Here is a 20,047-nt window from a genome sequence, read left to right as displayed (position 1 = left end):
CATTTTTCGAAAATGTGCAGGTGCCAAAATGTGCAGGGTAAAATGTGCGCACATTTTTCGAAAATGTGCAGGTGCCAAAATGTGCAGGTCAAAATGTGCAGGTGCCAAAATGTGCAGGTTAAAATATGCGCACATTTTTCGAAAATGTGCAGGTGCCAAAATGTGCAGGTCAAAATGTGCAGGTGCCAAAATTTCTCCCTTTCATACTAAAAAAGTCTTTCTGTCCCTTTCACACAAACAATTTTTTGTCCCAATTACATAATTATTATATATCTTTCCCTGCATTTTTATTTTAAATAGTGATGCAGTGGTAAATAACTGATGCCTATATAAATGGTGAGAACTTATACTTTTGCATTGCACATCCATCATTTTTTTCATGACATCTCAGTATTATCCTTTTCTAAACCCGTTTTGTTACCATTGTACATATTTTTTACCAAAAATATAATACAGAATGCCCACAGCGGTCTCAAAAAAATATTTTCCCTATCCTAATATTCTTTCTGGCTGTTTCAGTCTCTTTATCTCTCTAATTGTTCACGCCAGGTTTAGTTTGTTTATTTATTTGCAATCCCACATGAAACATACACCTTTTTCGTTCATAATGGCAATCATCTAGTTTCTGTATATTAGTCAGGAAACAATTACAAATTTTGCAAAAGCATCTAATGATATTTTGGTGTATTATGATATTCCTACAGTAGGTCTTTTTAGCCATCTGGTCCACACAATAGCAAGTCAGAAGCAATAACATGAATGTTTTAGCAAACTTAAAATTAGGGCATCACATCAAGTATTTGTGTGGGTTTCAAAATTAACCTAATTAAATACCCATATACCAAGTTATGTCATGTAAATGAGCCTCAAAGAAATAAAAAATGTCAAACATTAAGTTGGGCAACTGTGTGGTTGTCCTTTTCTTTTTGAATGTTGTCATTTGAGTTTCTTCCAAAGACACATAAATAGTCCTTTTGTGCAGTATAACCCAAAGGATGGAAAACTTTCTAATAATTCATTTGTTTCATTGAATAAAAATCACTGGACAGCTGGGTCTTTGACTTGGTTTTGAGTTTAATAACAGTATACTCATATGGTAGTCCAGCAACTTCTAGAATTTCACATATGTCTTTTTTGGAAACTCTGTGAGGATCAGTGTAACTTTTGCAATGCAGTAAAAATCTAGCTTGTTGGCTGGCCGTAAACATCCTGTCAGGCATTTACGCACTTTGTAAAAGTTGCAGTAACTCATAAAAGGATAAGCGAGACCTCCAGACTTTGGCTCCACTAAAGAAATCAGCTGGCCCTGTGGTCGCATGGTTGACAACATGCTGACAATTTTGATAACTTCCGTAAACTAGTTTTTTGCCTTGAAAAAACATATCCTCATAAATACTCTGTTGTGTCTAACTCTTTGTTACTTATCATAGCAATTTGACTTGTGTTTTCTGCACCAGTTTCCTTGGTGGTTATGATGTCTAGCAATTGTTTTGGTGCCTTGAATTTTTCTTCAAATAAACTTAATTTTTGATTCACAAAATTTACCCTTTGTTGACAGTTTAAAATGAGTAACTTTGGAAAAAAACATGATCTTTGTTCAAGCTTGACCTTTCGTCTGTCCAGAGTTCCTGGTCGAGGCCAAAGTCGTTGAACATCAGTTCAAAGATACAGCCAGTTAGGAAAGTTCTATTTTTACCAGACTTTAAATCAATTAGTAATAAACTTTATGCACCCTTTAATATGTTAGGTAAAATCACTTCAAAGCGTTTAAAGAAGTACTAAAAAGATAAAACGTACATTAAATACTCTCCAACAGCACAATCACAACCACGTAGTAACATTATACAGGGTAGATGCATAAATCTGACCATACAAGCCCAGCTTTGTCATTTGCTTGCTCTTAAAGCACCAAACTCAATGCAAGCATCCGACAAGCGTGTAGTGTTAATCAAGCGTGACGGAAACAATAGCTGGACTGTCATATGAGTATACTATTGTCTAATTGTAAAATCTATAGAAGCTGGGCAGGCTACAAGCTAACAGGCCTTAAATTAAAAACAATAAAGTCAAACCGATTGAGGTGACGATCGTGTACATATCTAGTCTGAAAAACAGTGTTTCCTATTTCCTGAATGCTAGATAATTTCACGCTTTGCCATATCTAACAAACACAACATGCATTTTTACAAGTTTCTCTTAAATCCGATTTTAATTTATAGGTCATAACTTATAACTAATATTTTTGGCACAATTTATGACCACAACAATAGTTTGACGTTAAATATCAATACTTCATTTGAGCGACTGCACATTTTGGCACCTGCACATTATGACTTGCACATTTCGGCACCTGCACATTTTGACCTGCACATTTTGGCACCTGCACATTTTGACCTGCACATTTTGGCACCTGCACATTTTCAAAAAAATGTGCGCACATTTTGACCTGCACATTTTGGCACCTGCACATTTTCAAAAAATGTGCGCACATTTTGACCTGCACATTTTGGCACCTGCACATTTTCGAAAAATGTGCGCACATTTCGACCTGCACATTTTCGAGCACATTGTGCAAAAAACGCTCGCATGCCCGCCTCTTAATTGGGTTAAAGCTTTGTATGTGAAATAATACGTACCAGTTTGTTAATAACAACAACATAGCATAAAGACGAAAAACTTATAACGAAGCTGTCGTGACAAAATGGGTTTACATGACTTTTGTCACATAATTTAAAACGTCACTTGGTTGCCTAGGCAACAAGGTTTTGATAGAGTTCGTTAAAAAGTCTCACTCTCCCTCCACTGTTGGTGTAACCAGAACCACTAGTGGCTCTGGTGTAACGAAAGGGACACCCTCTCTCATCTCAATTAAGTTGGACCTAGCATTAGGAGGCGGCTGCATCGAAAAGGGCCAAAGACGTTTTCTGTAATCGCCAAATGATGCCAGCAGGGAAAATGCGTTGACAAGAGAGTCGAAGTTTATTATGCTGACAGCTAATGGGTTGGTCCAAAAACTTTGATCAATCATTTTCTTTGCGTGAAAAGCAGCAACTGCTTGCAGTATGTCGGTTGAAACAGCCACTGTTGTGCATACACTGAGTCGAATGCAGGCTTCTTTGATTCCAGGATTACAGCGAAATCCATCAGCCATGGGTAAAATGAGCAAGACTAGCAGGACAAGTTGAAAAATTGTGAAACCGGCGATTCCAATCACAAAAAGGTAGAAGAAGTTTTCCTGTATGATAGATTTTTTAAGATGATGCATCAAGAGATTTAAGATGTATTTCTAACCTAGTTTCATATTCTATTTTGAAACAATTAGTCGAAAAGCAGAAAAAAACAAATCTGAATGTTAAAGTGTTCCAACCCTATTAAAAGAGCCCTTTTCTACTTGGTTTGAACAAAAATTCTGTGCAGCAAGTCATCAACTACAAGCGTTAAACACAACCTTTTTTATATTAGAAACGAAAGTTTTTATTTCACGAGTTCAGTGCGGAATTCGAACACGTAGTTTATAGCCTAGAGATATGAGAGCAAAAAGACCAAATCTAAAAGACATTAAAGAAACTATTCGTACCTCTGGTCTGCAGCCTCCGCCGAATTCATTGCTTGTGGTAAGCGTTCCAAAGACAACAATCAACAAAGGAAAAATCGAAATCCCACAGAAGACCAGCTTGCTTGTCTGGCGGCACCTTACCACCCAGGAACCGGGAATACTTAGAGTTCTGTAAACCACTCTTTGGCGGGCCCATAGTGCCAGGTATAGACTTCCGCGGTTAACAGAAAACAGCACAATTCCAAGTTTCAAACTGATATTGCAGATTTGATCCGTTTTCTTTAGTGGTAAGAGCTCCAGGAGCGGCCAGGCTGATTTAAGCAAGAGCGAAGCGCTGCAAAGAGCACAAAGCCTATTCACTGCTGTCAAGCTTCCGCTTTGTTTGGTGGCCAAGTAGAGGGTGGTTACAAATGTAACGTAAAATGCCGTTATAAGTATAACAGTCATGGACACCCATTCGGCACAAACAACGTACAGTTTTTTCTCTATGATGAGAGGTGGCGTGGTTTGATTTGACTGAGACATGTTGGAGTATTCTGATGTAACGGCTACTGTACCAAACGTGTTTGCAGAAAAAGTCATTTTAAGAGCAACAAAAGAATAACTTGCTGTTACTATCTGTGCGAGAGTCTATGTATTAAAAAAACTGTTTTAAAAAGAATATTTTGAGTTCTGTAATTTCCTAGATATTTAACCAAAGCAAATGTACTTGATTAAAAAGCATTGCATGCAAAAACAACGTAACTTAAGCGAAACTACAAAAAATAATACCAAAGTTTGCATGTAGCTTAAATGGTTTGAAATATGAAAAACGTCTTAAATTTACAATAACGTAAAATATTACTTTGCTATCTTTTATTACAGCATGTATTCTGTTACTATTCAAATGAACACATTCAAAAGAAACGTATAACCCAAAATAACAACGAGTAGTTATTTACAACCACCCAACACAACGAAATATTGCAAATGATATTTGCATTCGTTATTCCATACATGTAGAAAAACAAGAATAGAACGGTAAGCCTAAATCTGATTATTTATGTAACAATGGAATTAGAAGAATGCTTGCAAGGTCAACCGCAGGGCAAGCAAGCCAAAAACATAAGGTAGATTATTTCTAGAATATGTAATCTTGAATAGGATTGCCAGACGCCTGGAATTTTGGCGTAAAATCTATGCCCGGGAAATTGTTCAAAAACATTCGGTAATTTTAGCGTCTTGTACCCTAAGCTGCAATAAGTATCGCAATTCTTTTCTGAGGGACTCAAAAGTTAACGTTTTAACTGTTGTCTTACTAGCACGAATTAAAAGCTATTCGGCGTTTTTTGCGTCTTAAAAGCTAACTATACTCTGTTAATAAGGACCGGATATTTTGAAACTTATTAAGAAACAAAACTGCGCTTTTGTATCTTTGTTAGTAATGCTATTGTGTCAAAAATAGACTGTTTGGGTCGGTGACATGTAACACCATGTGATATAACGCATGTTGGGTGTCGTCTATAAGAAACACGTTCCAGGACATACAAAAAATGTATGTTTTTTATTTCACATATTTAGTTCACATACTACAGTACAATGCAAATATCTAAATAAATGTTGCATAAAAATCAAGCCAGTAGTTCGTCCAACTCAAGGTCCTCAAAGTCGGAATTGTAATCCTTTGTCTGATCTCCAGGACGTTTTCCTGAAGATATTATCAATTTTTTTATGAAAACAAAAACTCCACAATTACAGGCTGAACACATTTTTTTTTAATTTCATGAATTTCAGCAGTACCGACATAATAAGAATTGGTACCGCTATCTCTCAGCTTAAAATTTTGTTTAAATTGCATGAAAAGCTTGGCAAATTGCGATTATCAGGATTTGTCAACAGTAGATTTTGCGCCAGTGGTTTTCACTTATTTACGGATAAATTAACTAACTTTTTTCTTTGGATTTACCCTGAAAAAGCTGTGAAGTTTTAAATGCTTCTCACATAAGACTACTTGTAAATAGTATGCAAAGTGATTTAAATTTAAAGAATATTTCTGTATTAATAAAATGGTGATCTTTCTTTAACGGGGTTCGAACCCGGAACGCTCCTACAAACTATGCTCAGGATTTTGCGTATTAGGGGTCAAGCGCAGACCATTCGGCCAATTGCTTGCCCGTTTTTGATCAGATACAATTGGTTACTGCTTTATTTACCTGAACCCCAAACACTAGTGGAAGTGGACGCTCCAGCACCGCCGGTAGCTAGCGCTCTTGAGCTGCTGGGACGAACAGCTACAAACATAGCGAAGTTTGAATACATAAATATTTGAAAAAAATCAAGTTTGGAAACATTTATTTTCGGTTCAAATTTGTTAGCTTTTTTATTGTAGAGAAGTATGTTTCGCTATGTAATCATTTTAAATTAAAAAGCTAATTGATTTTCCCCGAAAATGAACGTTTTCAAATTTTTGGTATATAATATGAGAGGTGGAAATCGTTGCGAGAAGTGCAATTGAGTGGGACGTAATTCTTAAAATCAGTTTACTAGAATTAAAAAAAAACGATCATAATCAGGTTTCAATCATTTTAAAGCAAATAAATAAGAAAGGCCACAACAAGAATATAACTGTTTACTATAACCAGGGTTGCCATACCGTCCTTATTTCTAAGATTTGTCCTTATTTTGAAGGGCTATGTCTTAGAAAAGTTCATTGTCCTTATTTCTAAGAAATGTCCTTTTTTAACTGTAGTCCTTATTTTGTCTTATTTTCAACAATTACTATAGTCAAGCCCCTGCTACAAGTATAGAAGTGAACCTAGACCCAGCCTGTTGTGAGATGCACTTAGTATTTTCTACGATCAACGAGTTGCTGGAACAGATTGTTTCTGGCCAAAATATTGCAAATATTATGTCATGGCTCGTATAAATGCAAAGATTTGTTTAAAAACGTTTATTTCGTTTCGCATGGAAACTTAATTTTTCGGTTGTCCTTATTTTTGGTTTCAAGTCGATGGCAACCCTGACTATAAATAAAAACAAACGAATTTTTTACATATTTTTACCTACTGCTTACAGAGGTCTTGTAGTGTGACCAAAAAAGTTTAATCAAAGTCTTAAGTGAAGTAAAACACTAAACATTGCTAAGGTAAGGTCAAATTAAAGACGGAAGTCAAAAAAGTACAGTATGACAGCCCTGTATACAATTGACAGTGCTTTGATAAGTTTAGGTTTAAAAGGTCATTAAAATGGCTATTTAGTAAAGCAATACTGTCATAATTTCGGAATCACAGAAATTTTACCTGGACTCTCTTTACCGTCCTCTAGTGACGAAACTAAGAACGAGTCTTCTTCGTCATCATCAGATAAATCCAACCGCTAAAACAAATGAGATTTATAGAAACAAACCAAACGGGGTTGTTCAAATATTTTCGTTGTTTTTTAAGCTTGGTAACAAAATATGGAATTCTATTCAGCTTTGTGTGGAAAACGCGTAAAGTCTAATTTAAATTTTAAAACTAAATTGTTAGGGTTTTTATCTGCAAAAAATAAATTGGTACCGTCCCATTACCTAAGTATGTCTTTAAAATAAAAAACGAAAAAACAGTTGTGAAATGCGGGTGTACACGACAAGTGTATCTGTAGTTTTGACAACAACAATGATCGAAACAAAGCACTATAAGCGTGTTATCAAGCAATAGAAAAAATGTGTATCAAATTTCAATAGAAATTCGTTTTTTGTGATGGGCACATTTCAGCAAATTAAAAAAAGAAAATTTTTAAACAGTATGCATGCCTCAACTCCGGTGCTTCCCCTCGGAGTGACGTCCACAGCGCCCGCTGGAGGGCGCTTCCTGGTGGTGAGCTGCTGTTGGATGTTGGCACCAAGTTGCTTCACGCGACTGCCTTGCCCTGAAAGGTAAATTATCACGTTAAATGTGCAGGTCTCCCGGACGTTTTAAAAGGCCTGTGTGTGTGTTTGAAAGCCAAAACATCAAAAATTTACGGTAAAGTTTTTAGGTGGTTCTTAACCGGTAGGTTTATTACCCACAAAGGGTAAAAAGTAAAACTATCACAGTATTTACACTGCCATTTCTTGTATCGTGACGTCACTCTTTTGTGACGTAAGAGTTAATAGTTTATTTTGGAGGTCAATATAAATACCACGCGGCATTTTGCAACAATACTGTACAGCTGTGATAAAAATTGCTTTTGAGGCCGAAAACATATTGCAAAAGTGAGTGAAAAATTGTACATCAAAAATGCAATGACGTCATTCAAAGAAAATGACGTCACCTGTTGGCGGCGCGTCAAAATCATCCAGAGTCAAAATGTCGTCAATATCTTCGTCCCAATCCGAATCTTTCCGTTGGCGTCCACCAGTCGGGGGGCTTACTTTGGGCGTGACGTCATCATCTCCCTCCGTGTCCTCGTCTTCGCTGTCCCAGGGGGAACGCCTGTCACGTGACATAACTGGGTTACGCAAGGGGTCAAGCTAAGGACACATATCTTGCCTAATTCGATCTGATGTAATCGAATCGTCTTGTAACCAGTCATATGTTTTTTACTTTAGGGATTAAAGCTTAAGGGATTTAAGAAATGCTAAGGTTATAAGACATCAGCATAAAAACAACCGGATCTATTATACCTACAGTGCACATGGGGCGTTTTACGCGTTACTTTTGACCACTAGGTACCAAGCTTAGAGCACGGGTTACTCTAAAGTCTAAAGTAAGCAATCTATAATTGCCAGGCTTTATATAACCGCAATCTATTCCAATGACCTACTATAAATCTTTGCAACATTAGGTTTTTATGACAACGCTAGAAAACGTAGTTCAGATGTGAATGCCCTTGTTACAAAAATAGGCGAACCAATTCTGTGTCGCCAATTCGGGAAACACTGCTGGAAAAACACAGCATTCGGGAAACACAGCATTCTACATTCTACTTACAAACACGCCTTTTTTAAAAAAGTTTCAAAGTAGAATGTGTATTTCAGTGCAGATTGCGTATCTTTAAGTAGATTTTAGTGCAGATTGCGTATTTGAGCTCATTGTATAACCAACAGATTCAGTGACTGGAAAAGGTAATGTTTATAAACTCAACTCAACTCAACATGAAACCTATAGCCATTGCATTGATCGCAGGTTTTACTACAATAGATTCCGTGCATTTCGTGGGTTATTACTTAACAGTGGTTCCCAACCGGGGTTTTTTCATGTGGTTCGTAAATAGACACTTTAGTTAGGTAATATGACCTGTTATTTGCAAAGACACAATTTTAAAAGATATTTGCAAAGAAATAAAAAGGTTTAAAATTGTTAAGTGAATAATTCGTCGATAGAGGTTGGGAACCACTGACTTAATAAAACATTCAAGTCATATATTGAATATTTGAGATGAGTCTTGCATTTCTATTGTTTATTTAAGATAAACTACAACTTAATTGACCACTCACAGATCATCCAAATCGTCACGTGACTTTCGAGGGGCGGCACGTGGTGACGATGACGTCATTGGTGTTTGTTGCGTCACAGCGACCGGCAAAGGTTGGGTTTCTCTTTGCGACTGACTTCTCGGTTTTGACCTCGGTGCTGAAGAAGGTACCGGCTTGCGGGCGACACCACGTGGCTCGTGCAGCGATTGTGTCAGTCTAAATTTAAACATTTTCAAAGCACATTGTATGGTATGCCTCTAAAAAAAGTAATTGGCGAGGTGTTTTTATCATTTTCTGTAATTCTGACTTAAAGTAGTCAAAACTGCTCAAGTGGCATTGCTCCAATCCACTTAAACCAAATGGGTTGAACTAAATTGAAGTCACCAATTTAACAAGATATAACAATTCAATAAAAAAACGATTTAACGGACTTGAATAAGGCAGCTCGACGGCGGACTCGCTGTGAGCAAAACGCATTCAGACGCTGCCCGCCTACCGAGAATAAAAATGAAACAAAGAAATCAGAAGTTGTTACACTAAAGCAGTGGTTCTCAAAAAATTCTGTGCGCCAGTTAGTTTTTATGATAGAAAGAAAACAACTATAAAATAAGTCCAGAACAAAAAACAAAACAAAAACATTCCTTCTCAATTCCTCCTCAAGCCGTTATTCTTGTGAAATTGAGTGTACACAAATGAAAGTAAATTCTTAAAAAAAGCTTTCTATTTGGTTGGTCTGTGACCCAATCAAAATGCTTCCATGGCCCACTGGTTGAGAACCACTGCACTATAGAGTCATTACAACAGCTTTAGCTAATGCCTAATAATATAAGTTTGTTGTGAATATGGTCTTTTATGAGGCACGTTTTGAATCACATTTAGATTAGATTTGTTTGCAAGCTAAATGCGTAATAAAAAAACAATTCGACACAACGATCCAATCAACCCATTTTTTAATACAACAACCTAATGTATCTTGTGGTGTATTGATAACTTGTCACCGCGTAAAGGGCATTATGTGCAGACTATTAATAGTTTATGTAAATTCTGGTTAATGGGTAAATGGAAAAATAAAACTTATCCAGCCACTGTTTTCATACAATCACCTCTGCTTGGGTAAACTTGCAGCCGGTTTTGGCTTTTTCCTCTTGGAAGATGACTGCATGGTTTCTGAGAAAAAATAAGCTGTAGGTAATTTTGTGTGTTACCGTCTTTAATCGCTTATTTTAAGTTTGATTATCTGAAAAAAGTCTAAAAATTTTGCGCTTTTGTTTGAAAAAAAAACCCGTCTCTAAGGGAATAAAATAAAGTAGTTTTGTAAGTACATAATTTGTCTTGGAAAGAGTTTAAAAAACCATGACTTGCAAGATTAAGAATCAATAGAATAAAATTTACCTTTAAATTGCTTTTGTTGTACTGGGTAAAAAACCGTGAATCTTTCTCAAAATATACACGTAATATAGCCACAATCATACAATTAGCTTTAATTTTCCACTTTTAGACGTTTCAAAAGCGGAAATCGTAGGTCAAACAACAAATTAACCTTTTCAGTTGAACGTAAATTATACCGGCTTACATCTGTGTATTCGAACGCATAATTTCGTTTTCTCGCACTCAAAAGTCAAAAATGTGAATTGTTTTGACATTTTCTTTGCGAAAAAGCGTAGGGGCAAAAGCCGCATCTATTTTAATTTACTAGACCGCCAATTTGAGATGGGCATTTGATTCACAATACCAGACTGGCCTCAGCACAATGTATAGTTCCGCGAAGCAAGTGTCAAAATTAAATACTAATTTCTTATAATCACAGGATTGAAACTAAATTTGGCAAAAAATGTTGGGAAAATTTTAAATAAAGGAGTAACTCTTTAGCCTTTTAATTACATCTATTTTCCATACAACTTACCGTCAAATTTCTTGCTGGCCATTTGGTCGACCTTTTTCCGAGAATCATCCCGCAGTTTGTAAAGAGCAGGGAATGACTTCGCTTTTTGCTGTCGTTGCGCCTTTAGCACGCGAAGTTTGGTGCTCAAAAGAGATGTACTAATGCCTTTGACTTCCTGCAATGCAAATTTTGCCATGATATAAAATTTTGCATTGTGTGCTCAAATTTTTGCTATGATATAAAAATTTTAAATTTTGTATGATATAAAAATTTTGCATTGTGTGCTCTATATCTTGAATTTCCAGAAGGAAACTGTCATCTAATGGACTTTTGAATTAGAAACTATGTCCTCTAATTCGGTCTATATACATTGATGTCACTCTGTCACATACCGGATCTACACCACACTGGCGAAGTTTATCATCAACGAGTGACGGTAGAATTGCATCGATCGATCTTTTCAGCTCTAATAAGTTTCTTCTGCGTTCGTCTTCTGTCGGAGCCTGATATCCTCCGTCCATTTCTGCATGTTTATGATTTGTTTATATTTTTATTTACTTAAAAAAGGTATTTTGTATTTTTTAGCAATTTTTTAGCAAAAGCATTTTTTGTAGCGGGCGATAGAAAAGTCCAATCGGGATTTAAATGTGCACAGGCGTTATGCCAACGAAGCAAACATCGCCTACAAAGACGCGCCAAATTTCTACCATTGAGTCGTGCGTTTTTTGGAGTCGAAAATAACAAAATTTGACAAAACAGCTAAGCTTCGGCTGAAAATCACTTTTTGCAGCGGGCGATAGCGAAGTCCGATTGGCTCTAAATATGCACAGGCGTTACGCCAACGAAGCAAACATCGCCTGCAAAGACGCGCAAAATTTCCATAATTGGTTACTGAGTTAGGGATATGTAAAGTTACCAACTTTGACAAAAATGCTCAGTTTCGGCTGAAAAACGTCCATTTAATTTTAGTTTTCTAATGTTACATAATAAACAAAGGTTTAAACAAAGAATAATGAGTTGCGCTACATGTTTGGTTAGCTCAGAGCACTGGTTTTTAAATTGAATTTAGACCATTGGTTGTCAACCTTTTTTCTCTCGTTATTCTCTTTGCAGATTTCAATAAATTTTTTTACAAAATTACTTACCCATATCTAGGTCAGGTCGAGGTTTACGCTTGGGTTTCTGTAAAAACAAACACGAGTTTTGATTTAGTTTGTAGTTAATTTTTAAACGGTAACTTTTTTAACACATACCGGCGATTTGGCAAGTTTCTTCGCTTGTTGCTGGGTTTTTCTTGCTCTCAGCTCACTTTGTGCCATCTGTGATGAAACAAAAATACAAAAAACAATAAAAAAATGGATCAAAATAAGAAGTGACCCATTTCGTTGAGCAGCTAACACATAAAGTGCACTAGGGAAAACTGCAAGTGTTCTGTTTGGTCGAGCACCGAGCATCTCACGTTAATGGTCGGTGATCGGCCGAGCACGTTCGGGTGCATTATGACGTCACAAACATTCCCCATTACGCCCAAGTTTTAGCATTACAACGTCGCTTACGTCACCAGCGGTGTATCAAGCTGTACAGGCCCATGAAGTGCACGTTTTTTCACAATCACAATGTATTTAAATAAACAGTCCTTTTTGTTCTTGTATACCCTTTCAAACAAAATTTTCGCATGTTAGTATGAATATGCAAATTAAGTGCTCGGGTCAGTTTGTGCAACTGCTCGGCCGAGCACCGAACATCAAAAACGGCGATGCTCGGTACCGAGTACTCTGGTTCTGGCTCGACTCGGCACATCCCTAATGTGCACACACGGTATACGCCGTTGTTTACATAAAGTCACACAGTTTTTAACTAAAAAATATTATTCTGACTTTTAAAAGGGGACATGTCAAAAATTGTCAGTTATGTAGGGACAAAGCGTTTCATTTAGACTTTTTAATACATGTGAAGTTCAATATAGAAAGTAAAGAAACACTTGTCAAGCACATAATTCTTAGGTACCGAGTCAGTTCATACCGTTTAACTAGTTTAAATAGAACGTTAATGGTATGCGAAAAAGCATACTCAAAATATGTGTTGTATATGTGATTCAGTTTTAAAAATAAAGAATAAAATAGATGTTTTTTTGCAGAGCAATGTATATTTCATACCCTGCTATTGATATCATCAAATTGTTTTTGTTGACTGCGCAAAATCTGTTCCTTTTCTTCCTTGGTCAGCTGTTCTTGCTTGATGCGCTTCATTGCATTGGATAACGCAGCAATCTAATAAGACAAAAAACACAATATTTGTTGAACTTGTATATGCACTTGTCCATTTAGACTTATACATGTACTCTGCCATTTACACTTATATGTGCTTAACTATTTAGACTTATATATGTACACAGTCATTTCGCATGCATATTAACTTGACCATTTAGACGTACATATGTGCTTGACTATTTATGTATGTACTTTTTTATGAACATTTAGCACTTATGTTGTTGCCACGGCGTAAATCTTAAAATCGTTAGTCCAATTAGGGTTGTGTGGCCAGCTTAACTATTTCACGTCATTACTACTTGCAGTGGTACTTAGCGATTATATTTTTGTTGTTTCTGAGAAGTTCAGTGCACCTAGTGTTATTTTCTGCAACCTAGAATCTCTTGCAAGTTTTCCTGGTAGTTGGTAAGTTAATGTAAGCATGTTTGGTAGTCAACAAAGTGAAGACAACTTATGTAATATATATAGGTGCAACCTGTGATCTAGCTAGTCTGAAAGTAAATTGTATTAGATCTATTAGTGATAACGTTTTCTTTACCCTGCTTTAAATCTTTTGCTGCAAATTTTGTGCCATTCAAACCTTTAAACAACACACAAACTTCGGAGAATTTGACTATTGTTATGCTCTCTACAAGGTAAGTGATGAAAATATCCGTTTTGTAGTTACCTGTTGGTTTTTGTAATTTGATATTTCTTCCAACTGTTTGACTCTGTCTTCATATTGTCGAAGTTTCTGCTTTTCCTCTTCAACATCATCAACCAGTTCACCAAGATTTGATGATTTGATTTCCATTGTCTCTTGCAGACGACCTATTGTCTACAAAAGTAAAATACCTATGTAAATTTTTAAATTGCAGCAAAACACGAGTTATGTATTATTATTTTGCTGACATAACAGCTATCAACAACAGATAATGAACCATTACAATTATGCGACACAATTATACACTTTTTTTGTTTAAAATGTGTGTTTTCAACCTTTTTTGAGTCAAACAACACCTAATGCATTACAAAAATCTTGTGGAACACCAGATGATTTTTCATATTGATGAAATAAAACAAACAAGCTCACACTCAACTACCTCAACCGCCATATTGTGCTAAAGCAGCAACAGGCCAACACAATTACATTTTTTGATCTTTCACATAACACAGTGGTTCTCAAACTGTGGTATGGGTACCACTAGTGGTATGCCGGAACTTTTCAGGTGGTACGTGAGTAGCTTTCTGTGATACCTAATTTAAGTCCAATCTGAAATTGCAACTCAACTGACCTAACTGATCAGCCCTGGTTTGGGCGAACCTTGTGTTTTGGATATTCTTTAGAAAATGCTAAATATGCTACCCGGGTTGAGAAAATGGGTCTCTTTCTTGGTCTATACATATTCAAACAGGTTTTAAGACTTTTGGTACGCAGGGATACAAAAAGTTGTCAGGTGGTATGCGACCCAGAAAAGATTGAGAACCACTGACGTAACATTATCATTCCATAGAACACCAGTTGAAACAGTGATTCTTTAACATGGTGACATTTTGGACAACAACCAAATACCCAGTAGATGCAAACAATTTTACTTTGAAATACCTGTAATCAGGATTAAACTGAAACAGTATGTAGCACAGCAGTGAAAAAAACAAAATCACCACATACCTTTTGGTATGTATGCTCCTTTTCTTTGAGCTTGGAAATATCTTGCAGAAAACTTTCCCTCAGTGAGTCAAATTCCCCTTTCCACTTGGCCTCCTCCGCTTCCTTCCACTCATCCATTTCTCTTCGAGATTGTTCAGCCCATCTAAGTTTGTCCTCTTCTGCCTACCAACAACAATTCAAAAGTGTAAATGACAAGCTAGTGCACAATCCAAGCTGTAATCTGCCTTAAAACATATGCAGCCGATGACATTCGATTAGCAAAAAGTGTGACTTAGCAGCCCCCCTTCGAAAATTTTCTAAAGTATGGTGGTGTAGCACAAGTTTGAAAATTTTTATTTCCAGCTTAACATCAGTTAGCTATCTGGAAGATTTTAGTTGAATAAGACACTTGAGATGCTTTTATAAGCGAAATATATTTGTTATATATAAGATCACTTGTCTGCATCGACGCTTCAGGGCTGATCCCAGTATAAATATATTCATCTTAGTTGTGTTTTATATAAGATAACTTTTTGTGACCTAGAAACAAAGTTTTTCAAACTTGTGATATATATAGTATGGAAGATAGAAATCGTTCAGGATGGTAAAAGAATAGGGAATGACTCCTAGAATCAAGATTTATGATGATGTAGTTAAACAAAATATTTTTCCTGCAGAAAATTTTCACAAGATTTTATTTTTCATGAAAAGTACCATATTTTCAAACATTTTAAGTTTGCTAATATTGAATGTTTTGGTACAAGGACAGTTTATTCTTGGCCATAGTTTACAACACTTAGGCCTACCTGTCTTAGCTTCCTGTTGAAGTTTTCTCTCTCCTCTGTCAGTTCACCTTCCAGCTGTTTCAGGTGGTTTCCCAATTTGGTCTGTTCTTTTTGTGAATGAGCTGGAAATATATAGAAATCAGTCAATAGTAGACCCAAAACAAGGCAATTATGGCATTACTTGTTTGTTCAACACTACAGTTTTTGGTAAATCTTACAATTACAATGTGTGTGAGTTTAAATTTAATAAAAAGGGGATTCTAGTAGAAAGCCCTTATATCTGAGGCAAGTTAGTTAAAAATATACTAACTATGAATTAAGATTGTGTTTATTTTTCATATTTTCATCATATGTTTTGTAGCTAGTGATAAATATGTTAAAAAAAACACACTGTTTAAGCAAGACATGTACAGCATATTTAAATTCCATGAAAGAAAAAAAGACTTGAGACCAAGATATCAACAAAAGCGAATCAATTTGTGAACTCAATTTCAAAACAATGCATCTCACCAATAACATCTCCAATGTAGTTGACTGAACCTGGGTGTCGCCTTTGCATATGACCTTGAAGAAAGCTTGCATTCATGAAAGCCTTTTCACAATGGGGACACTAAAAGCAAGACTTTACATTAGCACCTGTCTTATGTTTTATTTGCCAATGTGCCAACTTTACCCACCAATTACAATCCAAGTCAATTATACTTTACATTTATCAGTACTTTAGCTATTCCGTTACATACAAGCATGTGACCTACAGACAGTGATGGGATTCAAATTTTTTGTCAGCCAGTTCTATCACAAAAGTCATATTTTTCAGCAAGTTTTGTTACAAAAAGTCCATTGTCAGTAACCAGTAATGCTATCCAGTTCGCTGGTCTCATAAACTTTCGTGAGACAGATCTATAGAACCAGTGCGAACCAACTGAATTCCACCACTGCCTACAGGCCTAAAATTACAACTACAATTTTGACTGAATACTTCATGCTGACTTACAATGGAAAAAAAATGGCAACCATCTCTTTTGCCCAATCCATGTTTTTATCTACCCACATTCTGAGCAGCTACCTATGTGAAATATTGATAACCATATGCTTTTTGCGCTTTATTTTCATTGCACTTGTGCAGTGATGTTTTCTTTTACCAGGCGAATTCAACTGCCTTTCAATGCTGTAAAACAAAGATATGAAGTCCAAATACCTGATAATAACTGGTTGCCCCAGATTCAATCAACAATTGTTGCTGCTGAATCATTTTTCTTCGACGTTTGTTTTCTTGCTGAAGCTTCACCATCTCTTCATTCTGTTCATCAAGTTTATGCTCCAATTCTTCATGAGCTTTAGCTGCATCACCCAATTTGGCTTCCAGGTCACTTACCACTGACTGTAGGTATTCCTGCATTGAGATACAACAATTTAAAATTTAAAATTGACGTTTTGCAACTATAGAGTTTTTGCATAAAAAATCCAAAACTACGAGATAAACTATGCAGAGTAAAAACCTTACATTTTAAATCAATAATTTGGGATAAATGATATGCAAATCAGTTGATAGAGTTAAAGTTTTTAAACTAATGCATTTTTAGAAAGTACCACTTTGTTTTTGCTGCAACAATAGAAAAAATGAAGGCAATTGTTTTTAGCAAAACGAAAAGGTTTTTATAGCTTGCGCAATCAAAAGTGCAATTGTTTGGGAAGTAATCAATAGTGCCAAACTAAATCAGTGGCATATATAAGCTTGGGTGAAACAAGTTTCTAATATCAGTTTCTGAGCAATATACTTTTTTCCATTTTTGCAATATACTTTCCAAATATAATAGAAATTAAGTTGACGAACTGTATTTTGAAACAGCAGAACCTTTACATAAATGTGTCTAATGATTTGTAGCTTAGCTTAACAATAAAGTAAAAATACCTGAGAATGGAGTAAATACTCTATTGTGTACTGGGAAAGTTTGAACAGCTTGGAAAATAATGGATCCAAGTCAGATACAGCATCAATGTTGCAGAATGTAACCACCGATATGTTTTCCTGTAATAGGAAGCAATTGAGGAAATTATACCTGTGTACTGTATAATAGATCTAAGTAAGGATATAATACAATTCAGTAGCTTTTGAAGTATTCAATTCAATTCTTTATTTGTCACGCTTTGAAAGAAAGTAAATTGCCACAATAATTTGAAAACTGATAATTACGTGACGAAGTAGGGTAAACAACACAGGTGTTTAACCTTTCTGAATTTTGGTCATTGCATGCTCCTGCATACGCTGACAGAAAGGGACTTGTATTTCAAAATTATTGGTTTTCCATAGTAAAAGCTCTCTTAACAACAACAAAGGGCCTTTAATAAATGCAAATTCGCACACTATTTACCCATAAGAACATATGTGCCATGCATAAACTAAAGTGTATATAAAAAGCTGCCCAGTCCATTGTTACATCATAGAGCCACTATTACCGGCATAGACAGCTTTTAAGGTCCAGAATAATACACTGGGTACTGGGAGAAACACATAAATTGCCCGATTTTTTCAAACTGGAGAGCTTCAATGTGAATTTGATTGGAATGAAATTTTTGGGTTTCAACAATTTTGACAAAATGTGTGTTAAAGCTAAGGCAATTTTTGTGTTTTTCCATACACCTGCTGTATTATTTTGGACACAAAATGGAATTCATAAGGCTCTATTGCATAACAATAGTTCAGACCACTAGTGTTTTCTTTAGACTTTGGTATAAACTAGTACATGGCTCCAGTGTGCACTATCGCCTACAGTGGACCTCATGAAACATTGCATACAACACACATTATGTGGAACCCTGGAAAGCTGTACCTGAAGTGTAACAAAGTCCAACTCTCTTGCAACTCGATCCACGTCGATTGAGCTCAACTTCCTCCAGTCTATTTCACCAAATCTTTTTCTGAAGTGAAATGCCGGGACAGGTTCTTGGAAGTTTACAGGATCTAGCTCAAAACTGTGATCAACACCTGAAAAGCAAACCAATTTATATGAGGGGCAACATTATCAACTTTAGTTGTTGCAAATGCATAACGAATAGGGCTTACACATGTTGCTATACTTATTGAAACTTGATGTTTAAGAGGTATTTTCCTTGCCATTGCAAACCTAATTGGGACCTTTCACAAAAGTTTGTTAAAAATTGTACAATTAAGTGAAAAGAAGTACTGTTTCTGCTGATTTTAGGTTGTGTTTTTGGGACAATAGGTGCTACATTAAATAATTGCAAAAGCATTACTCAAACAAACAACATGTTACATCAAAAGTTTCAAATTACTAATTAGAAAAATTACTAACCTGGAAAACCTCTGGAGGCCCCATATGTTGACCTTCCTGCTGGCATGGTAGCTAAAATGTTTGGACTCTTGGGCTATATGACTAAATTTGTTTAAGCTAAAAAAATCTGTAAAGCTAGAGTTTTTTGAAACGTGCAACTTCCATAAAAAGTAGAAAACAACTAACTTCGATATTACCCCCAAAAGCTTTTAGGCAAGTAAAACTTTATTATACAAATCAACTACTTTTGGCAGGTTTCAACAAATTAAAAATATGTAGCAAAACCAATTAAACCAAAAGCAAGATTTTAAAAAGAATTTCGGTGAATCCCCGGCTTGGCAAAGCAACCGATATTTTCATGCTCCACTGGTGATGTAAAAAATTCTGGGGTTGACAGACTTCGGTAATGCAATCTGTATTAAAATTGTAAATATTAATTTTTGCGTTAAATAATTTTCGAAATACAGATAGTATGTTTATAAAATATATTGTGTTAAGAAAATTTTAAAAAACCCTAAAAAAGGTCTACCGTATTTGCATTTTGTCACGTGATGTAGCATCCATTTGCAATTTGATAAAGAAACTGTTTTGTTGAAGGGAAGGAAAATAGCTGTTCATAAAAGTTGAGAAATAGTTCGTTAAATATACATTTTTGGCTTATGCTGTGATAATATCAGAGGTAGAGCTGTCTTGCCTTATGTGTAGCATGACATTAATGCTCAATTTGTTGTGTCTTTATGTTAAACCAGTTTCAAGTAGCACTGCTGCCACATTTGACATTTTAGCCGCACTGACATTTTGGTAAGCTATTTACATAATATGTCAGCTTTTAATAAACTATTTTATTGTCACATTGTCAGAGATTGCTATTCCGTGTGCAACATGACGTCGAAGCTTAATTTGGCGTGTTATTTAGTTTTTGAAGTAAGTTTCAAAGTTTTTTTTTTGTAAAGGTTATATTTTAGTCGCCTATCAGCAAAATTTGCTTTTCGGCGCTTGCGGCTTTGGAACACAGCCGATAACCAAGATCACAGAGTCGAAGCAATGACAAAGTATAACTTTGTGTGGATTTAAGAAAATTCAGTGTGAAAAACCACTAAATCTGTCGCTATATTTTATTTGTTTTATCAAAACAAATGCATTTCGCTATAAAAAGCATCATCAGTGTCTAAAAAAACATAAGAAGCGGGATAAAAGCAAAAAATACAAACAACA

The 20,047-nt window shown here is 35.7% G+C and overlaps 1 protein-coding gene across 2 annotated transcripts in view; it reads right to left on the bottom strand.

Moving 5' to 3' along the window:
- Positions 1-5,080: 5,080 nt before the first annotated feature.
- The window catches only part of LOC145228957 (cilium assembly protein DZIP1L-like), a 15,051-nt gene continuing 84 nt past the window's right edge, over positions 5,081-20,047 (bottom strand). The window contains exons 2-22 of one of the 2 annotated variants that reach the window (XM_080094185.1): positions 19,362-19,442; positions 18,854-19,245; positions 18,371-18,525; positions 17,452-17,568; positions 16,738-16,932; positions 16,050-16,149; positions 15,561-15,661; positions 14,776-14,937; positions 13,792-13,941; positions 13,011-13,124; positions 12,108-12,173; positions 12,000-12,036; positions 11,247-11,377; positions 10,876-11,029; positions 10,076-10,139; positions 8,994-9,188; positions 7,829-7,989; positions 7,329-7,444; positions 6,835-6,910; positions 5,749-5,826; positions 5,081-5,243 (exon numbers count right to left, since the gene is read on the bottom strand). In XM_080094185.1, the coding sequence (XP_079950311.1) occupies positions 5,167-5,243; positions 5,749-5,826; positions 6,835-6,910; positions 7,329-7,444; positions 7,829-7,989; positions 8,994-9,188; positions 10,076-10,139; positions 10,876-11,029; positions 11,247-11,377; positions 12,000-12,036; positions 12,108-12,173; positions 13,011-13,124; positions 13,792-13,941; positions 14,776-14,937; positions 15,561-15,661; positions 16,050-16,149; positions 16,738-16,932; positions 17,452-17,568; positions 18,371-18,525; positions 18,854-18,899 (2,295 nt within the window). In that variant the 5' untranslated portion in view covers positions 18,900-19,245; positions 19,362-19,442 and the 3' untranslated portion in view covers positions 5,081-5,166. Of the gene's footprint in view, positions 5,244-5,748; positions 5,827-6,834; positions 6,911-7,328; positions 7,445-7,828; positions 7,990-8,993; positions 9,189-10,075; positions 10,140-10,875; positions 11,030-11,246; positions 11,378-11,999; positions 12,037-12,107; positions 12,174-13,010; positions 13,125-13,791; positions 13,942-14,775; positions 14,938-15,560; positions 15,662-16,049; positions 16,150-16,737; positions 16,933-17,451; positions 17,569-18,370; positions 18,526-18,853; positions 19,246-19,361; positions 20,022-20,047 lie in introns of those variants that run through there. The other variant, XM_080094184.1, reaches the window with a different exon arrangement.

This window comes from Phallusia mammillata, chromosome 5 (genome assembly GCF_965637545.1).
Source record: "Phallusia mammillata chromosome 5, kaPhaMamm4.hap1.1, whole genome shotgun sequence".
In the NCBI taxonomy this organism is placed as follows: Eukaryota; Metazoa; Chordata; class Ascidiacea; order Phlebobranchia; family Ascidiidae; genus Phallusia; species Phallusia mammillata.
This window is presented reverse-complemented; position numbering and strand designations above follow the sequence as displayed.